The following is a 19,749-nucleotide window of genomic DNA, read 5'->3' as shown; positions in this document are numbered from 1 at the left end:
TCTGGCACCTGGAGGAGACCCGAGAGCTGATGGCAGCGACACTCATGAACCCCGAGTGGAGGAACACGTGGAGGTCGACTCTGCTCCCGTGCCCCAGCCCCGGCTCCCCACCTGACATGGGCTCCCCACCTGACATGGGCTCCACACCTGAGATGCCTTCAAGTACAGCTGGGCGCCTGTCTCAGGGGACTCCGACCTACAGAACGCCAAGTTAGTCTTCCGCGGACTTCCAGCAGCCAGGGGAAGAGGCAGAGCGGGGATTTTCAAAAGCTAAGCTGTGGCTGGGAACGCGCAAGCGCAAAAAGGATCTTCCGCTTCCCCACCCCGCCTCAAAACAGAAAACCTCCACTACCAAGGGCTCTGCTCTGCCCGAACACTACAACTCCCACAATGCACGGCGGCACCCTGGAGGAAGTGGGCTCCTTTCAGAGGTTGCACCATTGTCAGATCCTAGATCACAGGTGTGGCTTGATAGTTTGGAAAGTTTCTCACCCGGTGGGGGAGCCAAGGTGAGTTTCTTCTTCCAATTACTGTTTGCCTCTCAAAGCATTGTAAGAACAAGCAGAAAATGGAAACATATGGCTAGCACTAGATAAGTTGGCTCTTATTAAAAAACTTTTATTAGAGAATTTATTAACATTGATTTTTACATCGTATTTCAAATGACATGATTAACAAACAAGTGTTCAAAAGGAATCTCTATATACAATCAATGGCACTTAGTTTTTAGAACATAATCAAAATTAGGCTAAGGGTTTATATATCATAGATACATATGAATCTATGTAATAAAACATTATGTCTATAGAGTCATAGGTTTTTATGTCTATGTAGTTGTGTTTATATTTCCAACACCATATCCATAGCATTTGGTGTGCAAATATTGAGTCCTCACTCTTGTATTGTTTGGATCTAATAGCCACATATTAAGGATACCAGGTGTCTTTTGTTCCTTAGGTCTTGACTTGTCTCAATCAACATGATTCGCTCTAGATTCATCCACTTCCCTGGGCAACCGCATGCAAAAAACTAAAAATTGACTCTAGCCTTTCGTCATGCACAAGCATTAACTCAAAGTGGATCAAAGACCTCAATGTCAGACCAGAAACTGTGAAACTGCTACAGGATAGAATAGGAGAGACACTGGAACTCATACACACAGGGAAAAGATTCCTGAACAGAATCCCAGGGTCACAACAGATTGGAGAGAGACTCGATAAATGGGACTACCTAAAAAATCAAAAGTTTCTGCACAGATAAAAGCATAGCCACAAAAGTAGACAGCCAAGCAACTGGGAAAAGATATTTACCAATAATACATCTGACAAATGCTTAATATGCAGTATCTACAAGGAACTCAAGAGACTAATCCCCACCAAACCCAACACAGCAGAGGTCTTCTGGTTCACCAACGGGAGCAGCTTTATGCACCAAAGCTAGATGTATGCGGGGGCTGCAGTAGTCTCAGAGACTAAAGCAATCTGGGCTGAATCCCTACCTTCAGGGACATCATCACAAAGAGCAGAACTGGTGGCTTTCACCCAAGCCACAGCAGGACAGACCATTAAAAATAAGGAGGAAATATTGGCACTCCTGGCTGCCCTTTGAGAACCAAAGAAACTGGCAATAGTCCACTGCCCAGGACACCAGAAACCCATAGACCTGTGTCCAGAGGCAATCACCTGGCCAACTAGACTGCCCGGGAGGTGGCCTATCTCCAACCCCATCTCTAGCCCTCCCAGACCCAGGACCCAGAGCCTGACCGCCGATCCCAGAGTACACAGAGGAAGAACTGCCATGGACCCAAAAGCTCCCTATGGCACAGCTCCTCGACAGATGATGGAGAGATTCCAGGTATCACATAGTGCTCCCCAAAAAATTAGGGACAAAGGTGCTGCGAAGAATCCACCATAGCACACATCTGGGAGCCAGAAAAATGTAAGACTTAATAAGACAAACTGGACTATGAATTAAGGAAGCAGCCACAAAAATCGATCAGATTATCTCAAGTTGCAGAGTAAGCCAGCTAAATAATGCAGGGAGAAATCAGCAGAATGCAGGGGCAAGGCAGCAGGGGGACAAGGCAGGAGCCTAATGGGAGGTTGATTTTACTGAAATAAAACCAGGAAAGTATGGGTATAAGTATTTACTAGTTTTTGTAGATACTTTCTCAGGATGGGTAGAGGCCTTCCTCACGAAAGGAGAAACTGCACAGATAGTGGCCAAGAAGATACCTGAGGACATCTTATCCAGATATGGCTTTCCAATGATGATAGGTTTGGACAATGGACCTGCATTCATCTCAAAGGTAAGTCAGAGATTGGCTTCCATTCTTGGGGCAGATTGGAAATTACATTGTGCCTACAGACCCCAAAGTTCAGGACAGGTGGATAGAATGAATAGAACATTAAAAAAGACCCTAACTAAATTGACCATGGAGCACAAACTGGGTAGCTCTTCTCCCCTATGCTCTGTACAGGGTTTGAAACTCCCTTTTAAACTAGGACTTACCCCCTATGAAATAGTGTTTGGTAGACCACCCCCTATAATACCCAGCCTTAAGGAAAACCTTGTTAAAAAGAAAGAGGATGGTGATTTTGAACTCTTGTTTTCACTCCAAGCCCTGCAAAGGGCTCAACAAGTGGTCTGGCCCAAGCTGAGGGACCTGAACGAGACAGGACCACCTCCAGTGCCTCACCCCTACAGACCAGGTGATTGGGTACTTGTGAAGAACCACCCGCAGGAGAATTAGGAGCCACCGCGGAAAGGACCGTTCAAAACCATTCTGACAACTCCCACCACTCTCAAGGTGGACTGAGAGGCCTCCTGGATTCAATACACCCATGCCTAGCCAGTGAACCCATTTCCAGCCCTCACTGAACCCTCAGCGAAGAAGACGACCTGGAGGATTGATCAGACTAAGAACAACCCTTTAAAAATTAAGTTGCACTGCCAAAAACTGTGACCATGCTTGCTCTGCGCTTTTATCTTTTAATCTGTTTACCCTTGTGTTCTGTTGCAACAAACCCTCACAGACCATCCAACTGGATGTGGGTGATCCACAACCCTGAGACAGGAAAGAGAATAATTCTGACCACGACACGGGGACCCCTGCCCGATTTCCCCAAACTCCACTTTGACCTATGCCAGCTGGCTGAAGGATCCTGGGCCCGAACGATCCTGGGCCCGAACTGGCTGGACTAAACAGGACTCTCACTCAGAATGCAGATGGCACAGCTGGCACATGGGCCTGGGGGAAAGCAGACAGACCGGTGTGGAGGTCCCGAAGAATATGACTGTAAGGCCTGGGGTTGTGAAACCAGCACCTCCACCTGGTGGAGAGGTACTGGGAGGGATTTAGCAATCTTTTCCAAGCCCAGCAACCAGGATTCCAAAATCAAGATATAATTCACAGACACTGGGAAAAGGGTGGAAGGGTGGGAACTAGGTAAATCATGGGGCTAGCAACTGTATTACACCGGGGGTGTCCATTCAGGGGTGCTGTTAACCTTGCAGGTGGTTAAGGTGCCTGATCGCTGCTCCCCCCAGCAGTCATAGGTCCCAGTGTTGCACTAAAGCCCTCCTGTGACCCGAAACCAAGCAACCCCAGAAAACCTAAGGGAAAGGACCAAAAGACTCAGAAGTCCCAGGGCCCACAAAGCCCTCAAATCCCTAAAACCGTAGATACCCCCGGCATGCCCTAAACATCAGGAGGATCCTTGTGGCAATTGCTACTGCTTACCTTTAAAGTCCTAAATCAAACCCGTCCCAACGTTACAACCTCGTTGGTTACGCTATGACATTCACTTTCTTTTTCATGAGGGCCTGGCCACCCAAAGGAGTATTTCCATCTGCAGCAACTGTACTCAGTGTAGGTGGAACAACAGGCCGTCCATTTGACCTCACAAGTGGTGTCCAGACAAGGGCTCTGTGTGGGGAAGATTCCTACCAAATATTCCCAACTGTGCAATTCCTCCTTTAATTCCACTTCCCACACCGGGTATCTGGTGCCGCCCTCGGACACCTGGTAGACCTGTTCAACTGGACTTACCCCTTGCTTGTCCCTCCAGATACTATGACATTAAGGTCAGGGAAAGGAATCCTTTGGAGTATTAGTACAGCTCCTACCTCAGGTAATTTATCACACTGAAGAAGACATGATGACTCAGTGGATAATGGAACGCCTGAACAGAAAAAAAAAAGGGAGGTAATCGCCTCTATTACCATTGGGAGCCTCATAGGACTGGCTGGACTAGGGATGGGGGTCGCATCTCTGGTAACTCAGCCACCTCCTGTGAGTCCTTACAAGGAGCAATTGACGAGGATATTCAAGGCTTGGAGAAATCAACCTCTTTCCTCCAAAGTCCACTAATCACAGGAAGGAAAATACTTGGCCTTTTAGACCGCAACCATTGAATATTTATCTTTCTCTTGTGTTGTGCCTATCTTCCCTACTCAATTTATTGAGTGAAATCACCAGTGCTACAAAAGAGTGAAAAGACCATTGATAAATTTGAGTGGCTGGGTTCTGATTTCTCAGGTATATGACACAGCAATTATTGGATGCCTATGAGGTTTAATTTCTTGCCTTTGTTTTTTTTTTTTTGGTTGGTTGTAGGGCTTGAACATTGGATCTGGGCCCTGGCCCCGAGTTCTTCGGCCCAAGGCTGTCACTCTCCCACTTGAGCCACAGTACCACTTTCCAGTTTTCAGGTGGTTAATTGGAGATAAAAGCCTCACTGACTTTTGTGCCCAGGCTGGCCTTGAACTGCAATCCTCACATGTTAGCCTCGTCAGTAGCTAGGATGACAGGCATGAGCCACTGGCACCCAACTCTGGTTCTTTCTTTAAAAGTTGTTTGTTCCAGTACCTACTGTATGAGCTATTCTTTTTTTTTTTTACCCCCTACGGCTGGGCTTGAACTCAGGGCCTGTGCACTGTCATTGGATTTTTTTCAAGGCTAATACTCTAGAACTTGACCTCAGCACCGCTTTTGGTTTTCTTATTTTCTGCTCCCGTGGCACTGAGGACTCAATCCTGGGGCTTCATGTACATTAGGCCATCACTCTATCACTAGTTCATGCTCTTGGCCTGAATTATTCTATCTTTAACCCACTCTTTGATCCCACACTTTTGGAATATTGATATCATTTTCCTATTTGCCTGCCCTTTTCTCCTTTGTATACTTACGCTTTCCTACCCTTGAATCATTTCAGGTGAAAAGTTGGAATACAGCCATTATAACTTGCACTGGTGGGTTTGTGTATAGTTTGGGCTTTTCTCCTCTCAGTAAAACTAGTCATAAGCTTTGGAGATGGCATGACCCATTCGTGGAATACATTCTCCATAAAGAAGAGTATGAAATAAGATACTTTTTTCAAGGTGTCAAATCCAGAGTTACCCTGTTAAGGATACTTTCCTTAAAGTTTTTTTTTTTGTAGTTAATTGATATTTTTAAATCTTATCTGCTTATCTCAGGAAAAGCAAATGTTAAAGTTTTGGCTTTTGGGAGTTGAAATTTGAAACTATGAAAGTAAAAGCATCCATTATCCCCAAATTTAACTTTTAAAATAATTAAATATGTAGAAATTAGAGTCAGGCATGGCTGCTCACATTTGTAACCTTGTTATAGAGCTAGGACTATATAGATACAGAGTCTTTTGATTTATGGCTAATCCAGACAAAAAGTTCACATTACTGCACCTCATTCAATAGCTGTTCTCAGTACACTGTGTTTGTGACCTCAGCTACTCAGAAAGCACATAAAGATGGATTGTAGTGCAACCTGGCCTGGGCATAAACATAAACCCTATTATAAAAAGGAGTGAAACAAAAAGAGCAGGGTGTGTGGCTCATCTAGTGCAGCACTTACTAGCATGAATGTGACTCTGATTTAAGGACTGGGAGAGACAAGAGGGAAGAATGTGAAGGCAAGAAAGGGAAAATAGAGAAGAGGGGAGAAGAAGAGGGAGCAGTGATCCTATAAGCACATACCTCAATAAAAAATGGTTAGCAATGTATCCGTTTTCTCATCATTTTTCTGCTACTTCACCACTTAAAAATCCAATGACCTCTTGTGGACCAGTTTAATTATATTTGTCTTTATTTTCCCACCAGAGAAACCAGAAGTAGAGTTATGGCTCAAGTGGTACAGCATTAGCCTTCAGCAAAAATGTTTAAGATCAGTGCCTAGGCTCTGAGTTCCAGTTGCAAGATTTGTCCCCACACACAAAGTAAATGTATCCCCAAATGTGTGTTCATCCATGTTCTCTACTGAACTTAGGGACAAAAGATGGGGAGACAGATGTTCCTTCTGTGCACAATTCGTAATAAACAAGGAGGGGTATCTTCCATCAGATCTTCTATTAAAAACCAATCTGGAGGGCTGGGAGTTTGGCCTCGTAGTTGATTGCTTGCCTAGCATGCATGAAGACCTGAGGTCGATTCCTTGGTACCACACACATAAGAAAAGCCGGAAGTGGGGCTGAGGCTCAAGTGGTGCTGAGGCTCAGACCCTGAGCTCAAGCCCAGGACTGGCAAAAAAAAAAAAAAAAAACCAATTTGGAAATACTAAGTCATCTGAGTTATAATGCATGGACCACACAATACAGTGAGAAACATTGAGAGAACAGTGGAGAAAAAGATGCTCAAATCATGACACTCTCTTCCCATCTAACAATCCCCAAACCATCTTGGAGATGACCTTAACACCAGTCGCATAGAGCCAGAGCTCTTATTTCTGAGAAGAAATAAGAAAATGTCTTTTTTAGCCAGTCTTGGGGCTTGAACTCAGGACCTGAACACTGTCCTTGGTCTTCCTCAAGACTAAATAGCTCTACCACTTGAGCCATAGCACCACTTACGGCTTCTGTGTATGTGGCATGGAATAAGTGAACCCATGTTTTCATGCATGCTAAGCAAGCACTATACCACTAGGATAAACTCCCATTCCCCTGTGTGTGTTCTAGAAATATTGAGCTATACTTTTTTGGTGAATAACTTTTGACATTTCTTACATTCATATGGTTTCTCCCCTGTTTGTATTCTCTGATGAAAACGGAGGCATGCCATCTTCTTGAGAAACTTTCCACATCTGTTTCATTCATAGTATTTGTTTCTTGTATGTTAATGAGTTGTGAGCTCTGCCTTCCTGCATTCATAAGGCTTCTATCCTGAATGGTTTTCTAATGCACGAGATGTGGCTTCTGCTCAAAAGACAGTGGTCCTTCATAATATAAGGGTTCTCTCTTGCATGGGTTCTCTGATGCAAACTGAGTTCTTACCTAGTTGAAAGATTTTCCATATTTATTATTCCTAAAGTATTGCCACTGAGATTTGAACGCTGGTTGAAGGCCTTTCTACACTTTTTACACTCATAAGGTCTCTAGCCTATGTGAATCCTTGTATGTCTGTTGAGATCTGATTTCCGGGTGAAGGATTTGTCACATTCCTTACCTTCAAAGAGTTTCTCTCCTGTGTGAATTCTTGTATGTGTGTTGAGACCTGATTTCTGGGAGAAGGACTTATCACATTCCTTACATTCAAAGGTTTCTCTCCTGTGTGTGTTCGCTGATGTAAAGTGAGGTATGGTTTCTGTCTGAAAGACTTCCCACATTCCTTACGTTCAAAGGGTTTCTCTCCTGTGTGTATACTGGAGTGTCTTTGGAAATCTCTCTTGCATCCAAAGGATTTGTCACATTCCTTGCATTCAAAGGGTTTCTCTCCTGTGTGTATACTGGAGTGCCTTTGGAAATCTCTCTTGTATCCAAAGGATTTGTCATATTCCTTACATTCAAAGGGTTTCTCTCCTGTGTGTGTTCTCTGATGTAAAGTGAGGTATGATTTCTGTCTGAAAGACTTCCCACATTCCTTACATTCAAAGGGTTTCTCTCCTGTGTGTATACGGGAGTGTCTTTGGAAATCTCTCTTGCATCCAAAGGATTTGTCACATTCCTTACATTGAAAGGGTTTCTCTCCTGTGTGTATACTGGAGTGCCTTTGGAAATCAATCTTGTATCCAAAGGATTTCTCACATTCCTTACATTCAAAGGGTTTCTCTCCTGTGTGTGTTCTCTGATGTAAAGTGAGGTATGATTTCTGTCTGAAAGACTTCCCACATTCCTTACATTCAAAGGGTTTCTCTCCTGTGTGTGTTCTCTGATGTAAAGTGAGGTATGGTTTCTGTCTGAAAGACTTCCCACATTCCTTACATTCAAAGGGTTTCTCTTCTGTGTGTATACTGGAGTGTCTTTGGAAATCTCTCTTGCATCCAAAGGATCTGTCACATTCCTTACATTGAAAGGGTTTCTCTCCTGTGTGTATACTGGAGTGCCTTTGGAAATCTATCTTGTATCCAAAGGATTTGTCACATTCCTTACATTCAAAGGGTTTCTCTCCTGTGTGTGTTCGCTGATGGGAAGAGAGGTTTGACTTTTGTCTGAAAGACTTTTCACATGTGTTACACTTATAAGGTTTCTCACCTGTGTGAATTCTCTGATGCAAATTGAGGTATGACTTCAGTCTGAAAGACTTTCCACATATGTTGCATTCATAAGGTTTCTCACTTGTGTGAATTCTATTATCCATGTCAAGCTGTGACTTCGTCATGAAAGTCTTTCCACATTTGTCGCATTCATAAGGTTTCTTTTCTGTGTGATTTCTTGTATGTACATTGAGATCTGATTTCAGGGTGAAATATTTGTCACTTTCCATACATTCAAAGGGTTTCTCTCCTGTGTGTGTTTGCTCATGTAAAGTAAGGTATGGTTTACGTTTTGAATTCAACTTAAAAGTTCGTAGTGATCTCATTCTTTCCACGACTGTGTTAGTATTCATGCTTTCTACTTCACACACACATTCATCTGGATTTTCCTCACACGTTTGAGTCATTGCCTCCATCTTTTGGATACCTAGAATGAGTCATACAAAAAAAATACAAATGAGAACCAACGATTCTGTAATGCAAAGGTAAAGACATTTTCTCCCATCCTAACTGTTAAGAGATTTTAAAATGTCAAAGTAGGAATTGATTTATGAGAAATATATGCTTTTCTTTTGCCGGGAGTGTGGCCTACTGGTAGAGTGCTTGCCTATCATGCACAAAGACTGGGGATCGATTCCTCAGTACCACATATAAAGAAAAGTCAGAACTACTGCTGTGGCTCAAGTGGTAGAGCACTAAACTTGAGGAAAGTCCAAGGATAGGCTCAGGCTCCTGAGTTCAGTCCTCAGTACTGGCAAAAAAAATAAGAAACAACAACAGAGAAATATATGCTTTTCTCTCTAGTGTATTAATTAAGCAAGTAATCCAGATATTTTACAGAGAAAAATGTTTTTCTATGTGTCCTTTTTCCTTTGTTTTATAACAGAGAAAAATTTACTCAAATTGCTCAATTTTGTACTGATAAAATTGAGCTCAGTACTTACCTTTGGCCTTTACCATTTTTTTCAAATATTATTTGCTTGATCATGGGAGAAAAGCTGCTTTGTTTACATTTACTTTTTTGAAATAACTAATACTGCTGTGTTTCTCAATAATTAGGTGACTCTTTGCCTTTCAATAATTGTTTATACATTCAGTTCTAACTTCTCATTAAGAATTATTTTAGGTATCTATGGGAATTATAAAATTTGTGTTTCTCTATCTTAGACAATGTCTCATCAAATTCCTTTCCTAACACTCCTGCTCCTCAGAACCTTGGAAAAACAAAGATACTCCAGCTCACCACCTACTTAATCATCCTCACTAGACTAAAAGCTCTGCTTCTGGATCTCAGTCTCTGCCACCACTGATACACTATTTTGGTTTTCAGAGTAAAACAGCCCTGATGTATTCCTTATTTCCTCACACCGGCATACTTTTACTTCCAGGAAAATTAAAACTCTTTTCTCTCTTCCTTCCTTTCTTTCTTTATTTATCAGTTCTGGGATTTGAACTCAGGGCCTGAACACTGTCCCTGAGCTCTTCAGCCAACACTAGTGTGCTACCACTTTGCCCCACAGGATCACTTTCAGCTTTCTGGGAGTTATTTAGAGAGAAGCGTCTAAAAGACTTTCATGCCTGGGCTGGCTTTGAACTGAGATCCTCAGATCTCAGCCTCCTCATTAGCTAGGATTACAGGTGTGAGCCTCCAGCACCAGGCAGAAAATGAAATCTCATTTTCTACATTATTCACTTTATTCTTTTTGTTCCATAGTGACTTCCACATAAAGAAAGAAATTGCTAACTTTACCGCCACAGAGAACATAGTAGATCTCCATATCAACTCTTGTTTCACAGTCTTTTGACACAAGGATCACCTAGCTTTCCATCACACACAGGACTCAGGGAAACCTGCAATATTATAGCTCCATACAGCACAAGAAGAACTTACCCACTGAGTTCAGGCCTCAGCATCACTACATATGATGATGTCACTCACCTGTGAAGTTCTGGTCAGAGGCTCCCCAGGGTTCTGTACCTTGCTCCAGCTTGGCAATCAATTCAGGTTTAGGAAAGCAGTGCCCTGCTAATAAGAAGTAGTGGAGAACTATGGCTCATGCTGGGTCATCACTGCTCTAGGATGTCACACATATTGTTCACAAGGCTGATCCTAAATCTTGCTTCCCTTTTTTTTAGTCTATAATGAATAAATTTATTGTCTTACAAAAATCATTGTCTAGAAATATGGGAATACAAGAAAAGATATCTGCAGTCAGGAGTCTGGTGGTCAACAGCCAGTACAATTCATCCAGGGGAGATTCAAGATTCCAAACCTGCATGACAATTCTTCCTAACAGATGATAAAGCTTTTAACCCCCAAAGGTTTTGTGTTTTGAAGTACAATGCAGAGGATTGAGGATTTTTCATTAACACTGATTCATTGTTGCTGAATGTTTATAATACTACTTTGACTAGAGAGGTACATGTTATGAAGCACAGTCAAAATAATACAATAAATTGTCCTAGAGGCAAATAATATATTTAACATTGTCTTAGTACTGTAGTGTCTAAGGCACTTTCTGTAATGTCAGTTTGCTCAACTATCAACTGAAAAAAAAACCCAAAACAAAACACCAGAATGCTAAGTGTGCACTGGAATACTGTGCAAAGGAAAACGAAGGATTCACACCCCCTGGCATGTCAGCGTTCAGGCAGGTGGCATCTGTTCTTCAGGAGGACGTCAGCACGGACTTTGAGAAAGCCAAGTCCCAAAAGCATTTCCAGTCTTGATTAGTTAATTGGAGATAAGAGCCTCATGGGGATTTTTCTGCCATTGATGGCTTCAACCCCAAAATCTCAGATTTCAGCCCCTAAGGAGCCAGGATTACAGGAGTGAAGCACTGCAACCAGTGCCAGATTTAGAGTATAAATCCTGCGGCCTGAAATCTTACACTCCAATAACACAAACATTCATAAATCCACTACAAAATATGACGATGACCTTGTAGGTTATTATGATTTTTGCTCACCCAAGGACACAAAGTTGCTGTAGGTATCTAGCATGACATCCCTGTACATGGTTCTCTGGGCATTGTTCAGGATCTGCCACTGCTGCCAGCTGAAATCCACAGCCACATCATCAAATGACACCAGCTTCTGTAACAGCACATTTCCATCAAGTCATTAACTGTGAGGCATAAGAATACCAACTCTGGAAATTCACTCTTGTTCATATATGTTTCATCTTACATCAAATGTTTGGAGCTTGCTCTGTTATGTTACAGTAAGAGAAAGAAAAATTAAAAGAAATATATGTCTCTATATTAACTTAGTAATTAGTAATACAAAGTTTCTGCTGCTAGCATTAGAGACAAAGTAACTTCTAAGGAGCTAATAACCTGGAATAATAAAATTAATTATACATAGGTTTCTGAAAGAGTGTCCTTAGCTTATAATATGATAAAATTTACTACTTCTCAGAGTAACCATGAAGTAAACAAATTATTTTTCCATATTTTCATATTCTTCCTCACTGAATATGCTAATTTGATCTTTTATAAAGAGCTCTCATAAGCAATCAGAACAGATTCAGGACATCACATGGAATACATATGCCATTAAGACATCTGTGACAAGTAGAGTGTCCAGGGGAATGTTTAAGTGAGTGACAATACTCAAGTATGTACCTAATGGAAATTTTACAGCTCAAGTGTTAGAGCTCCAGCCTTGAGAAATCCAAGGGTAGTGCTCAGATCCTGAGCTCAAGCTCAGGACAGGAAAAACAATAAATAAATAAATAAATAAATAAATAAATAAATAAACTTACCAGTTAATTTTCTATGAAAAGAACAGTCAAACTACCAGACTAGATTATAGCTATTACATAATAAATAGCTTTTCAAAGGAATATACTAGGCCCTGCATATTTGTGAACTGCACAGATGCACAGAGCAATCGAACCAAAATATTTGAAAAAGTTTGGCATCTGTACTAAACAGGCAGTCTTTGAACTATTATTATCTTAATAATCAGTCAAAAGAGATCTATACTAAATATAGAAAAAACAAATAAAAAGCTAACCTAAGCAAAAGACAATAATGAAAAATACAAATGGTGGGAATATGAAAGGAAATAAACATCAGTACAAATTGTATGACCATAGCTACAGACCATTTATAATAACGAATACATCAAACATCTGCATAATAAAAGATGCATGGTAAAAAGGAAAGTCTCGAAAGACATGCTTAAAAGGAACTCTGGGGCCCTGACTTTGGCCTGATGGCAGAGTGCTTGCCCAGCATGCACAAAGACATGGGTTCAATTCCTCAGTACCACATATGTAGAAAAAAGGCAAAAGTGATGCTCATGCTCAAGTGGTAGAGCTCTAGCCTTGAGAATGTCCAAGGAGGGTGCTTAGGCCAAGGACAGTGCTCAGACCCTGAGGCAAACCAAGAAATGGCAAAAAAAAAAAAAAAGAATAAAAGGAACCCTAAAGCTGAGGGTTTAAAGTTCCACCTTGCCAGAATGCAAAATACTGACAGCTGGCCACGAAGGGTTTAAACAGCAACTCTGGAGAGTGTTCAGAGTCTCAGATCACACCTCTTCCTTAGTGCTGGAAAACCTGGGAACTGAACCTTAGAATGTTGTTGACCTTGAAGACTAATTAAGGAGGATTTCATGGCTGGAATTTGTCTGGGCTATAGTCTCCTGTCTTAAAAGCCTCTTACAAACTCTGTTTTGGCTCTGCTTGTAATATTAATATAGGTGCTTTATTTTTTTTCATGTATCCCTTGTAACCTTCCCTGTGTGAATTAAATATGCTTGTTTGCTGGGACTCTAGGCCCAAATGCTAGTCAAACTTGGAAAGCCTAGTTTCTCTTTTACTTCTCGATTTTTTTATGTCTTCTTGTTGTTTTTTGTTTTTTTTTATTTGTTTCCTTTGGATCTGGAATCCTGTAGAAGTGTCTCAGTTTATAATTTGCAACAATTTTCCTATATATTGGGTAAGAAAAATGTCAATTCTGACCAGGTGCTGTGGCTCCAGCCTGTAAACCTAGCTCCTCAGGAGGCTGAGATCTGAGATCAAGGTCCAGAGCCAGCCCTGCATAAAAGGACCAGAGTGTCTCATCTCCAATTAACCTCAAGAAAACAGTCTCCAGGATAGGGCAGTGGCTTCTAGCTGAAGAGTTTCAGGACAATGCTCAAGCCCAGGGGCAGGATGGTAAGGCTTGAGCTGATAAGTTCAGGGAGAGTACTGAAGTTAGGGCCGGTAGTTTGATCTAGTGGTAAAGTCCTTCCCTCATATGCACAAAGGCCCAGGTTCGATACCTCGGTACCATATACATTGAAAAAAAAAAGCTGGAAGTGATGCTGAGGCTCAAGTAGTAGAGTTCTAGCTTTGAGAAACTGCAAGTATAGTGCTCAGGCCCTGATCTCAGGCCTAGGACTGGCAAACTAACGAACTAAATAAATAAATAAATCAATGATTGAAGGAAGGAAAGAAGGAAGGAAGGAAGGAAGGAAGGAAGGAAGGAAGGAAGGAAGGAAGGACGGAAGGAAGGAAGGAAGGAAGGAAGGAAGAAAGAAAAAAAGAAAAAAAGAAAGAAAGAACGGTATGTAAAAAAAATGTCAATTCTGGCTGGGGTTTGGCCTAGTGGTAAGAGTGTCTGACTAGCATACACAAAAACCCAGGTTCAATTCACCAGTACCACATCCTCAGGAATGACCAAAAAAAAAAAAAAAAAAACAGGCAAGAAAGATAGAAAAGAAAATGTCAATTCTATGAACCAAAGGAAAATGGATCAATAAGGAAAACTAGTTCCTGGCAGGGAGTTTGGCCTACTGGTAGAGTGCTTGCCTACCTAGCATGCACGAAGAACTGAGTTCAATTCCTCAATATCACATACACAGAAAAAGCTGCCAAAATGAAGCCAAAAGAAGATCATTGGAAGAAAAGAAAAAGGTGAGACTTATGACAGAGAGGGGGATCCAGGAGCATAGCCTAGTGGTAGAGTGTTTCCCTAGCATGCAGGAAGACCCAGATTAGATATCTCAGACAGTATGCCATACACAAAAAAGCCAGAAGTGCTGCTGTGGCTCTAGTGGTGGAGTGCTAGCCTTGAGGAAAGTCCAAGGACAGAGCTGAGGACCTGAGTCCAAGCCTCAGGACTGGCCAAAAAAACAAGGAAAAAACGTAAAGAAGGAAAGAAGAGGGATTCAGAATAAGAAAAATAAAAAGACACATGTAGCCTAATTTTCCAGTAAGACATAAACAACAAAACTGTCCAAGAAGCATGTATGGAGAGGAATTTGTACACATGAACCTTGTTCTCTTCTCTAGCACACTAGAAGTTGTGTGTGGACACACTATTTCAGCTGCTCCACTAGTATTTCATTAACTACACTTATTTATGTTACTCATTGGAATGTGATGTCTCACACTTTGCTTATAAACCTTCCATGAGGGCCATGAGTTTGGCCTAGTGGTTAAAGTGCTTGCCTAGCATGCACGAGGACCCGGGTTCGATTCCTCGGTACAACATACATAGAAAAAAGCCAGAAGTGGTGTTGAGGCTCAAGTGGTAGAACTCTAACCTTGAGAAAGCCCAAGGACAGTGCTCAGGCCGTAAGCTCAAGCCCAGGACTGGCAAAAGAATAAAAAAATAAAAAAAATAAACCTTCCATGAGAAGTCACTTCCCCATTGTCACTGAATCACATAACAAGTGTGCTTACTTTTTCTTATATCAGAAAAATTAAAAACTACCAGAAGCAAATTAGCACTCAATATTGACAGAATGTAAGGTTTTTATAATCTGTTTGATCTAATTCCATCTTTATCTCCTTATATTTTTAAATCTTCAACACACATAGGTAGGTAAAACACTGAGAAATAAAAAGCAACTCACCACAGATCTTCTCATGTTTTCTTGCTTTTGACAATGAACAGAGGATTCTGGAAGGATAGCTGGGAGAAAAAGCAAATGAGGTGGTTAGGAAAGAGTCTGTATGGTTTTGCTCCATTTTTTTCCTGCAAAACATAGACTATTTAGGCTGGAGAAGCATAAAGCCTTCTATAGATTCTTTTGGATCACAAGTATAGCAATAAACTCTCTGCTAAAGAAGAATCCAGTCCATTAGATGTTAGGTAGATAGTATACAAGCAATTCATTTCTAGATTAATAGATATACAGAATTCATAAACGCTAATGTTTGCCTGGGTAGGGAGTGTGGCTTCCTGGTGGATAGCTCGCCTATCATGCATGAAGCCCCTTATTTGATTCCTTTGTACCACATCTACAGAAAAAAGCCAGAAGTTGTGCTGCGGCTCATGTGGTAGACCTGTAGCCTTGAAAAAGCTCAAGGACAGTGTCCATGCCCTGACTTCAAGTCTAGAACTGGCAAAAAGCAAACCAAAACAAATGTTCCCACCAAAAAGAATTAACTAATTGAAACAAATAGAAAATGAAACCCTCATTAAAACTAGTTTTTACTGAAATACACTGAGGCATGTATGAATGATTATTTTATTTATTCAAAGGTATCCAAGGACTGCACTGACCATTTGTGTACTGCCTCATTCATTTACATACTAAATACAACAAAAACATGTATGTCTAACTCAGTATTTATCACCCAAATTTATACAGGAGAAGTGTATATGATATGTAAGTCTTGTTTATAATGTTTCAGTAATGGCTAACAAATGGCACATTTCCCTATATTCAAACACTCAGAGTACCCTTGTGCAATGATTTGCAAGTTGTCATTTAATCTGCTTTTGTCAAAAGGCCATCAGTAAAGATGATGCAAGTCCTTAATGCTGACTTTCCTAAACAGTAAAATTAAGAACCTTGCTAGCCTGGTGGAGACACAGGGCCTAACAAAGATGCAACATAAAATACCGGTCAAAGGCGTGTCTCAATCCAACTCACACATCCTGAGCTAAAGAACCAGAAGATTATAGTCTTTTCTCAGGTCCATTTCTGCCCGGGCTGGCTTTGAACCTTGATCCTGAGATCTTAGCCTCCTGAGTAGCTAGGATTACAAGCCTGAGCCATCTCACTCAGCTTACATTCTAACATTACTTAAAAAATACTTATGTAAAATTACTAGCTGAGAACTCTCCAAAAGGCAGATCCATTATATTTTGAAAACATTAAATAGATGTGTTTCTACATGTACTTAGTAGTTGGTTTGTTACACATGAAATACATTATCTACAGTTGTTTGTTTGTTTTTTTACACACTCATGTAGAATGGAAATTCTTTTTTTGTGCTGTTCATTGGACTTCTGCTTTAGGGCCTGGTTGTTGTCCCTGAGCTCCTCAGCTCCAGGCTACCACCCTACCCTTGGAAGCAAACAGTGCCACTTCCAGGTTTTTGCTGCTTAACTGCAGGTAAGATTCTCAAAGACTTTAGTGCCTGAGCTGGCTTTGAACCACAATTCTCAGATCTCATCCTCCAGAGAATGTAGGATTATAGGTGTGGGCCACCACGCCCAGCTTGGACATTTTTTGATGTAAAATAACATGAATCTTACAAAGACGTACAAAAAATGAAAATGTACTCTTTAGACTTTAAGTGAGGCTGTTCTTGCTAGGAAAGACAATGTGAATTGTTTAAAAGCAATGTTTGCAGATCAGTATTTTGTTTTTCTACATCAGAACAGTGTTTCCTTACATTAAAAACAATTTTTAAAAGCCGGTGCAGGTGGCTCACATCCATAATGCTACCTTCTCAGGAGGCTGAGATCAGAGGATCAAGATTCAATGCCAGCCTCGGCAGAAAAGGAACTGAAACTCTTATCTCCAGTTAACCTCTAGAAATTGGAAATGGGCCTTGGCTCTCTGGCAGGGTGGTAGCCTTTTAGTGGAATACCTCTGGGACAGAGCCCAGGCCTAAGAAAAACAATAAGCTTAAAAAAGGTTTTACAATAGCCCATTGCCTATATTCACAACGCTTGAGATCAAGAGTGTTATAGATTTCAGGGTAGGGTATTTTCTTTTTGTTTTGGGATTGGGACTACCCTTATACATATTAGTGACTGGACATCCCTTATTAATTTAAAGTTTTCTATTTCATATGAGTTTATTAGAAATATAATATGCATTTTATGAGAGTATTGTAACTAGGCCCTGGTGGCTATAATCCTAGCTACTCTGGAGGCTGAGATCTGAGAACTGTGGTTCAAGCCAGCCCAGGCATGGAAAGTCTATGAGATGCTTACTTGCTATTGAAAGCCAGAAACCCGGAAGTAGCACAGATTAAAGCCAGCAGGGACAGGTCTGGAAAAATCCAATATCCAAGAAAATACCAAGAATAACTGGAATTTAAGAGGTGCTTTAAGTGTTTCTGAACACTACTCTTGAGCAAACAAGCTCATGGTTAGTGCCAGGCTGTGAGCTCAAAGGGCAAAATTAGAGAACCCCAAACAGAGAACACTAGCTAAAACTGCAGGGTATGTAACATATACAAATTATAAAATCTGCAGCAAGATACCTTACCTGAATGTTTCTTCTGTAATTTTCCTAAAAAGGACAAAGATATGGACTTACACTTCCTGAAATGCCAGCAAGAGCCAATATAGGATCACCAGATCCATAGATGGGATATTTGGGATTCAATTTGAGAGATCATGTACTAGTAATGACTGTGGGAGTAGTCTGAATAAATTAGTGAGAATGGGATTGGGGAGTAGTGCCTAGACAGATCCTTTCATTTGTCTTCTGTTCCCCTCTAATAACTAGGTTCCAGCTTATTCCTCAGCCCAGCTCCTCTCCCCGCCTGAAAGTTGGTCTAAACCTTCCCAAATCACCAAGTGACTGAATGTTGGAAGAAAGACTACCACGTCCATTTTGTGCTCTGCAGAAGTAGAACCAATGATTCCTTAAGGGAAGAAGAGCTAAAACCGGCTTCCTCTTCCTGTGCTTTTCTCCTCTGCTCTGTAGGGCTTGTCAGAGTGGGTGAAGTCTGTCCTTTAGGAGGAGACTCCTGGTCACTGGGTGTCTTTCAAACATCGCTAGGCTCCATTCCTAAAACCACAGCACCAGCACACACTACTCCAATATCCCATGAACAATGACTCCAGACACAATGACGTGTGCACACCTGCGTGAACTCAAGCCAGGCCAGCTAAGAAGGCCAACAAAGCAGGAGCAGAGCAAACATGTCTTGAGAAACAACACAGAACCCCAATCCCAGCTCACTGTCCTAAGACCTTCCACAATTCCACCACAGTCATGCCCTGGCTCGTCCTCCAGCTGGGCACAGTGATAACATCCCATGGCTGACACAGCACTCTCTCTCAGTCATGGAGGGAAATGCACAGCTCGTGCTTCTGCTCTGCAGGGCCCAGCTTGCTCTCCCGGCGTCCAGAGCCAGTTTCTGGCACCTGGAGGAGACCCGAGAGCTGATGGCAGCGACACTCATGAACCCCGAGTGGAGGAACACGTGGAGGTCGACTCTGCTCCCGTGCCCCAGCCCCGGCTCCCCACCTGACATGGGCTCCACACCTGAGATGCCTTCAAGTACAGCTGGTCGCCTGTCTCAGGGGACTCCGACCTACAGAACGCCAAGTTAGTCTTCCGCGGACTTCCAGCAGCCAGGGGAAGAGGCAGAGCGGGGATTTTCAAAAGCTAAGCTGTGGCTGGGAACGCGCAAGCGCAAAAAGGATCTTCCGCTTCCCCACCCCGCCTCAAAACAGAAAACCTCCACTACCAAGGGCTCTGCTCTGCCCGAACACTACAACTCCCACAATGCACGGCGGCACCCTGGAGGAAGTGGGCTCCTTTCAGAGGTTGCACCATTGTCAGATCCTAGATCACAGGTGTGGCTTGATAGTTTGGAAAGTTTCTCACCCGGTGGGGGAGCCAAGGTGAGTTTCTTCTTCCAATTACTGTTTGCCTCTCAAAGCATTGTAAGAACAAGCAGAAAATGGAAACATATGGCTAGCACTAGATAAGTTGGCTCTTATTAAAAAACTTTTATTAGAGAATTTATTAACATTGATTTTTACATCGTATTTCAAATGACATGATTAACAAACAAGTGTTCAAAAGGAATCTCTATATACAATCAATGGCACTTAATTTTTAGAACATAATCAACATTAGGCTAAGGGTTTGTATATCATAGGTACATATGAATCTATGTAATAAAACATTATGTCTATAGAGTCATAGGTTTTGTTTTGTTTTTTTTTTTGCCAGTCCTGGGCTTGAGCTCAGGCACTGAGCACTGTCCCTGGAATTTCTAAAGGCTAGAGCTCTACCACTTGATCCTCAGCCCCACTTCCGGCTTTTTTGTACGTATGTGGTACCAAGGA

At 41.8% G+C, this 19,749-nt stretch overlaps 1 protein-coding gene across 1 annotated transcript in view; it reads right to left on the bottom strand.

Moving 5' to 3' along the window:
* Window positions 1-6,088: 6,088 nt before the first annotated feature.
* LOC150044767 (uncharacterized) overlaps window positions 6,089-19,749 on the bottom strand; it is a 65,094-nt gene continuing 51,433 nt past the window's right edge. Inside the window, exons 7-8 of the mRNA XM_090321164.1 lie at window positions 8,481-8,564; window positions 6,089-8,228 (exon numbers count right to left, since the gene is read on the bottom strand). Of these exons, the coding sequence (XP_090177290.1) occupies window positions 7,390-8,228; window positions 8,481-8,564 (923 nt within the window). The 3' untranslated portion in view covers window positions 6,089-7,389. The remainder of the gene's footprint in view (window positions 8,229-8,480; window positions 8,565-19,749) is intronic.

The sequence above is a fragment of the Megascapheus bottae genome, chromosome 29 (genome assembly GCF_031878675.1).
Source record: "Megascapheus bottae isolate mThoBot1 chromosome 29, mThoBot2.hap1, whole genome shotgun sequence".
In the NCBI taxonomy this organism is placed as follows: domain Eukaryota; kingdom Metazoa; phylum Chordata; class Mammalia; order Rodentia; family Geomyidae; genus Megascapheus; species Megascapheus bottae.
This window is presented reverse-complemented; position numbering and strand designations above follow the sequence as displayed.